Below are 7657 nucleotides of genomic sequence, written 5' to 3' on the forward strand. Positions count from 1 at the left end.
AGAATCTACGGCAGAATTTGCACTTTTACCATTGAAGAATACATTATGTGGGACTGACGAACAAGACTTTTTTGATTTAACGAATTGCCAAAAGGCCTTCGAGTTCGAAATAATATTGTTTTCAAAATTCAAAATATAATTTCTATATAAGAACTTATTCAAACAGTTAAACTCCTTTAAATAGCACTGAAATTTGGAACAATGCTCTGGGTCACCAGTCCTTTTATACAATTTGCAAAATTTGTTTTTCAAATTCTTTAGATGCTTTAGCAGTTTTAAAAATAGGAACATGCTTCAAGCATAACTCAAATAGCTTAGTTTTAAAGTAATGGAAACAAGAAGTAACATCATTGTCATTGAAAGCATCACCAATCAATTGTCAACAGAATTTCATTAAAAGTAGAAAAATCACAAGCGTTGAAATTGAATTTCGTGTTGGAATCATCGGAAACCTCAGAAAACTCATAAAACTCAAATTCTAGAGTAAGCGGAATATGATGTTTATCTGTTGGAGAGATGGGTGTGATGCATTCAGACAATATCTAGTGAACATTATTGGAAATAAACACTCAATCTAATATTACATTTACATTGAGCCCAAATGCGTCATTTGGGCGAGAAACCTCAAATGCGAGGCCAAATCACGCATTTCTCCATACAAATTCACATTTCCAGAATGACGCATTTCGACGCATTTACACAAAATCACGAAACAAATGCGTTCCAATTGCCGTACTATTTTATTGAACGCACTCAGAAACAAAAGTTCCACAAAAGCTTTGGTTTGTCTTTGACATTTGGAATTTTTCAAACACAAAACAAACACAACGAAATAAATAAATCTTTGAAATTTGTGTGTAAAAATTGTTAATTTATACAAGAGCTTTACACATTTTTAGTTTAATCAAAGAATAATTGCCTTTTTGTGTCCAAAAAGCGTTAACAATATAATAAATGTAGTGTTTGTTTACATACATTTTGTTTTTGTCTTCCCTTTTCATTTGATGAGAAGTCAAAGCAAATGCGGATCAAGCAGTGTAAACACCTTCAAATGACTGATTTCAAATCACGCATTTTGGTCCAATGTAAATGTAATATAAGATTATCTTAAGGCTATTATAAAATCCATTAATTTGAAGTAAATCAATGCTTAAAAAACAATCAATGACGTGAATTTCGGCTGAAGAATTGACGTTAGTGGCCATAAATGCAGTCGAGTTTTTAAGTGGGGACCAATTCAAATGACACAAATTAAAAACATAAACGATTCCAGACGAGCCATGAACACGAACGCAAAGCTGATCATTGAGTGTGTCAGAATTGGTAGATAGACAGATAGTTGGTTGGGTATGGCACTGCGACTAGTAGGTCTATTGTGGCCCTAGCTCATCACAACACATCAACCAGCCCCAGAGTGTCTATAAATTTCATAATAGACCCCGGGGACAGTGAGTGTATGTGCTCCTCTCTTGCCCAGACGTGCCCTATGCTCCTATACCTCCTGCGTGCAACGGTCTCACACTCCATAAGGAGGTGTAGAGGAGTCTCCTTGGCTGCATCGCAAAAGCGACACAGGTCGCTGGACCAAATACCTAGTTTATGCAGGTGCCCTCTGAGCCTACAGTGGCCCGTCATAAACCTGTAATAATTCTTAGTTTCTCTTTTGGGAGATCCATGAGAAGCCTGTAGCTTCACAGATTGTAACCTCCTAATAAGCTTTTCGCTTGACGTTGGCCCATGGTGCCAAGCCAGTGTAGCTCCCTCAGTCTGCTGTTGTCCCTTCTGAGCATTTCCTTTATGGTGTTGGGTCCTACTGCCAGAAAGGGCTCAGGTCCTATCGGGGTCGAAGAAGCGGCCGTTCTGGCCAGATGATCAGCTTCCTCATTTCCTGCAACCCCCATGTGCCCTGGTACCCACATTAGTTGGATATCTCGACACACTCCCAAACCAAGGACTTGATCTCGAATGATGAGAGGGCCCTAAGTGCCGCTATCACTTAGTATAAGTATCCTTTCGTTCCTATAGTTCCTACGAATGTTGATCTCAGCGCACATACTGATGGCGTAGACCTCCGCTTGAAAGATGCTAGGGAAAGTTCCCAGGGGCACCGAAAGCTTCAGCCTAGGGCCGTACACGCCTGCTCCAATCCCCTCGGGTGTTTTAGAGCCGTCAGTGTACCACTGTATTGTGCTCGCCTGTATGTGACTCTCCATAATAGAGGTACACCAGGTCGCCTTGTTATAAGTGTGGGTCCTGAAATTTCTTCAAGAGAAACCTCTCTGTTAATATCGTCGCTGGCGAACAAAGCCAGGGGGAGCTGGGTACCTAGCTTCTCCCTGTTCCTAGATGATAACGCCTTGCCTTTGCCGAAGCCCTGCCCCGCAATGTAAAGTAGGGTTCGCTTTGCAGCCTGTTCAATTGAGAGATGCAGTGACTCGAGTTCCAGCATTACCTCCAGCGCTGCCGTCGGGCATGTGCGCATTGCTCCCGTTATGCAAACACATGCCAGACGTTGAATCTTGGAGAGGGTCTGCCTCACCGTTCCCATAGTAGTCCTGGAATACCAAGCCACCGCACCATAAGTCACTATTGGTGCCACTATCATGGTGGTCATCCATCTGAGGATCCTCAGAGTGCACCCCCAGGATTTACCCACAAGACGTTTGCACACCATCATCCCTCTCGTGGCCCTATCAACATGGTGACCGCATCAACATGGGCCCTCCACAGAAGCTTGGAGTCCAGGGTAAGTCCCAGATACTTAACCTCTGTGGCGACACTGATTACGACCCCGTCCAAGGTCAAGTTCCTCATCCCCTGGAGAATTCGTTTCTTAGTGAAGGGGACTATGGCTGTCTTAGAAGGGTTGATATTTAAACCTACGTCTGCGCACCACCTTTTTGCGAGGTTAAGTCCTTTTTGGACGATGTCACAGAGAGTACTTTCGAACCTCCCTCTAGCGAGAATCACTATGTCGTCCCTTGGAAACGCCCTCGTTATTAAGTATCTGTAGGAGTTCGTCCACAACTAAGCTCCACAGTAGAGGAGATAATACCCCCCCTTGTGGGCACCCTTTCGTCGTTTGTAATTGAACGACGCTATCACCGACTTGAGTTTCGGCAATCCTGGTCTGAATTAACCTTGCTATCCATCTTCGGATGGTTGGCTGAACGTTATGTTTGCTAAGAGCTCTGTCGACCTAAATGGGAGGCGTTATCGAAGGCCCCTCGATATCGAGGAAGGCACAGAGCACCACCTCATCACACTCAAAGGCCCCTTGTATTTCCTCCGTTAGGGCATACAGCGCAGTATCCGTGGATCTTCCCACCCTGTACGCGTGCTGGTTGGAATGCAGAGGGGTTTGTTTTAGAGTGTTAAACCTGATTTCATGGTCAATAATTTTCTCCATTGCCTTTAACATAAAGGATGTGAGACTTATCGGCCTGAATGACTTGGCAAGAAGATAACCCTGGCCCTCTGGCACACCTTGGGAATGTGAGGCAGTGCTAGACTGTCCCTCATAATGTCCACAAGATGTGGAAGCAAGAGCTCCCCGCCCTGCTTTAGCATCCACCCCAGGGGCCTTGTACCGTTCGAAGGAGTCCAGAGCCCACCGCACTGTTTGCCGGTTTATAAGGCTTTTAGCCAACTTCCAGTCCGGTGAGGATGGCCTGAACGCACGGAACAACGTATCCCCGGTGGTGGGAATGGCGTCCGGAAAGTGGGCCGACAGCAGGGCGAGGGCCTTTTCCTGTTCAGTACCTGAAAAAGCCCCATTAGGTAGCCTAATAGCCAGCCTGGTCCCTGTGTTGTCTCTCGCTAAGGCTTTATGCAGCATAGCAGCTGCAGGAGTAGATGCTATGTTCTCACAAAAGGTCCTGAAGCTGCTACGCTTGGCCTTCCTAATCTCCTTATTGTATTTTTTAAGACCTACGGAGTACTCCTCCCAGTCCCCGGTGCGCTTTGCCCTGTTGAAAGGTCTCCGCACCTCTTTCCTAAGAACTGAGAGTTCCCGTGTCCACCAGGGTGGCTGAGCTTTCCCCTTTGGCTTTGACACGGGACAGCTGGAGGTGAAGGCATCCAGAATAGTGCCGTTCAGCTTGTTGACCCTGTCCTCTAACTCCATACAATCCACCTTTCTATGTTGTGCCTCTATTGTGATTAGGTTCAACCTCAGTACCTCTTCGTATTTACCCCAGTCTGTTTTCCTGGGGTTTCTCTTTGGGTGACCTGTCAGAACCTTAGATCCCAGTGTAAATCGGATAATCCTGTGATCCGACAGTGAGGGCTCGGATGAGACCCGCCACTGAACGATCAGAGGACTGGCCAGTCTGTTGCTGAGTCATGAACGTTGCTTCATTACCGACATTCTGGATACAGTGTTCACTGATTATATATTCTAATAGGCACTCACCCCTACGGTTTGTGTCCGAGCTGCCCCACTCTATATTGTGGGCGTTCCCATCGCAGACGAGAATCGCCGGAAGTCATTTTCTGCGGCAAAATTCCAGCAGCTGCTGTACCTCAAGAGGCGGCACGTTGGCGTTGTCCCCCGGAAAATAGACTGCAGCTAAGACCTTCTCCAGTTCCTTCCCGTTAACCCTTAGGGTAGCTTGGACCGCTACCAGATCCTGTGTAAGAAATTCTGTAATGTAAAAATAATTAATATTATTCTTCAGCACTACGCACGCTCTGGGCCTCTCGCAGGAGAGGTCCCAAATTACCTTATTGTTGTTATGATTGAGGCCCCTCACCTGGCCTCTGTAGGTCCACGGTTCCTGTATCAGTAGGATTCCCAGGTCCTCCGTGGCAAACCTGCTTGCAATGATCGCCGAGGCGGCCACCGCGTGATGCAAGTTGACCTGGGCTACTGTTAGCGCTGTTTGGTTCATAGTTGGGGCTCGTCCTCGGTGTCTGAGAGCCGTACCTCACCATCGCCTCCTCTGTCGAGTTCGAGCCTGCCTATGTCCGTTAGGAGCTCCGGTGTGGTGCGCACGTAGTCAGTGGCACTTGGCCCGGGGCACTCACAAGAGCTGGTGCCTGTGCTGGTTCTAGTGACTGATTTTCCGGTAGGGCCGTGGTCGACTCGGTCGCTGGGGCGGCAGTGGAGTCAGTAGCCTCGTCGACTTGCTTGTCTTGGGACTCTGACTCCTTGCTGCCTGTCGTCTTATGTCGCGGAAGTTGACTATGAATCCGGCCCTCTTGATGCTGACATACGACGCCTCATCGATCCCCAGGTTGAGCCTGAGACCGTTGTTTTCGGCTCCGCATTAAAGCACCTCCCACGCACCTCCTTCTGGGCCTGGATGGGACCCAGCACGTACTCAGCCGATTTCTCAGCGCATCTTGGGAAGAAGACCGAGATATTATGCACCGGCGGGATGTCCTCCCCCTCTTGGTACATAACGCGGGCCCCTCCCACCCCGCAATGTTAGGTGCCTTATCTACCAGCCATGCTGCGGTCCGCTCATCCTTGCAGTCCACAAGGAGCATGCCTGACCCGAAAAATACCCCACAAAAGACCAGTGCGTGCTTCCACCCTTTAAGGACCTCATCCATGATGGCGTCCTGGAGTTTGGTGAGGTCCTCAGGGCTTAGGGTAGCAGCAGGGTAGTCACAGGGCAGCACAGCCACCCGTATGCCTTTAAGAGCATCCGAATAGCTGGGCTGCTTAGTGATTACCTCCTGTGGCTGACCCTGGCCCGCGGACCCATCCAAGCCCCTAGACTCTGTTGGAGGTGGTAGGAGCCTCCGCGGTAGTTTGGGGGACGGTGGCTCAGGTGGTGTGACCTGTAGGCTAGTGCGTTTTGGTGTAGCTGTTGATGAGCCTGTTATGGTACCTGTGGCTTCCCCGCTTCTCCGCCATTTGGCGGGCGCGGGTCTCTGCTGCTGTGGCCCGCTTCTCTCCTTTTCAGCAGCCGCGGGTCTCTGATGCTGTTGCCCGCCTCTCTGCTTTTCAGCAGGCGCGGGTAGCTCACCTCTCTGCTGCATACCAGCGGTAGCAGTCACCTAACCACTCTCTTGTGCCTCCAGCTCCACCTCTTGCCTTAATTCCGCCATTGCGCGGGCTACGCTCGGCTTCTTCCCCTGCCCCAGGTACCGGAGATACCACTTAACTCCCGACCCACCAAGACCAGCTCGGTGGTGGTCGTCAAGGGCTTCCGGTTGACCGGACGGCGGAAGTGGAGGCGGTATACACCTGCGTCTTTTCCTCTTGCTGTGTTGCAGCTGCCACCCTGACTCGAGCGATGAGGTCCGAATAGGAGACCTGCGGTGCCTACTGCTAGAGCGGTGCCCGCCGCCGGACCGATGTCTGCTCTTCGAGCGATGCCGACCCTTGGATCGGCCTCGGCTCCCAGAGCGATCATGGCTCCCGAAGCGGTCACGGCTCCTGGAGCGACGCCGACTGGCATCCCGGTTCCTGCTTGGAGATCGGTGCCTATTTTTCGGGGCCAGAGCCTCTGCTCTCTTGGTGCCTTGGTTCTAAATGAAGCTGCGCCCAAACCACGCCGCCACTGCTAGTGCTTGGCCTCTCATCTTCTCTGGCGTGTTCAATGAAAAGGGCAGCCTCCTCCTCGGTTAGACTCTCAAGGAAGCTTCAACTGCGCCTGGTGCCTTTACTTTCGCCCAGCATAGTGCTTCCGAGCTTGGCCGTTGGTACCTTTGGTGGTGCCACTGAAATTACCGTCTTCGTGGCTGCTGCTGCTGTTGTAACTGTGGTTGTGGTTGTTACTGTACCTGTTGTAGCTGTTGCTGATGTTGTACCTGTTACTGCTGTTGTACCTGTAGCTGTAGCTGTCTTTCGCATTTGATTACGCGTTGGTTTTGGTTTTTGTGTGTTTTTGTTGTTGTTTAGTTGTATTCATCTTGTTCGTACGACTGCCTGGTCGGCTAGGCAAGCTCAGCAGTAAAAGTAAAAATAGGGGATCTCATGTGGTCCGCCGCGCCAGCGCCCCATGTCGCGGTAAGGCCACCGTTACTCCTCGATGCGGCCCGGTGTCGAAGAGGCGCCGTTATACTACAGCCGGTTTATTCCCTCCTGGCTGCAAACCGTTCAATAGGCACGGTGCGCGTAACACCCTGGATTAGGAGGTGGCAGTTCTTGGTCACCGTTTGCCGGCAGCCCCAATCTGGAGACAAGGTAGCGCAGAAGCGACGAGCACGTCCACGATACCCCAAACCAGAGATGAGCTGATCGGCAATTCAGCTAAGCCCCCGCACCAACGACAAGGTGCCTGCCCTAGCGAGGGGAAAGAATTGGTAAGTGTTACCAATGATGCTCGAAATTTTCTCCGAAAAGCAATGAGAACACCACCACCTCTGGAACATCCGGTTTTGACAGAGTCACGGTCTTTACGAAAAACATCATAAAGATTAGTATCAAAAATACCTCAATCGAAAAATTTATCATTAAGCCAAGATTCCACAAAAACAAAAATATCAAACTCTAGGGAAGAGCTACGCAAGTACACAGTCGAACATTTAGTTCGAAGGCCTGAAATATTTTGAAAGTAAATTCTTAGGCATTTATTACTAGCGCTGGATTCCGTTACGGCATCAGTGGGCATCTGAATTCGCGGGAAAAAAGCGAAATGACCGAACAGAGACGTTGGCAGGCCAGAGGTCCGAATTTAGAATTTTGTCAAAAACTGACACA

At 49.3% G+C, this 7657-nt stretch overlaps 1 protein-coding gene across 2 annotated transcripts in view; it reads right to left on the minus strand.

The window, feature by feature from the left end:
• Positions 1-7426, minus strand: part of LOC118749201 — a 69875-nt gene extending 62449 nt beyond the window's left edge. The window contains exons 1-2 of one of the 2 annotated variants that reach the window (XR_004994174.1): positions 4725-7426; positions 4415-4645 (exon numbers count right to left, since the gene is read on the minus strand). Coding sequence is in view for 1 of the 2 variants with exons in the window: in XM_036483985.1 (XP_036339878.1) it covers positions 3200-4126 (927 nt within the window). In the remaining variant the exon portion in view is untranslated. Of the gene's footprint in view, positions 1-2347; positions 4646-4724 lie in introns of those variants that run through there. The other variant, XM_036483985.1, reaches the window with a different exon arrangement.
• Positions 7427-7657: the final 231 nt, after the last annotated feature.

This window comes from Rhagoletis pomonella, unplaced genomic scaffold, assembly GCF_013731165.1.
Source record: "Rhagoletis pomonella isolate Grant_MI unplaced genomic scaffold, Rhpom_1.0 Rhpom_scaffold_00014, whole genome shotgun sequence".
NCBI lineage: Eukaryota > Metazoa > Arthropoda > Insecta > Diptera > Tephritidae > Rhagoletis > Rhagoletis pomonella.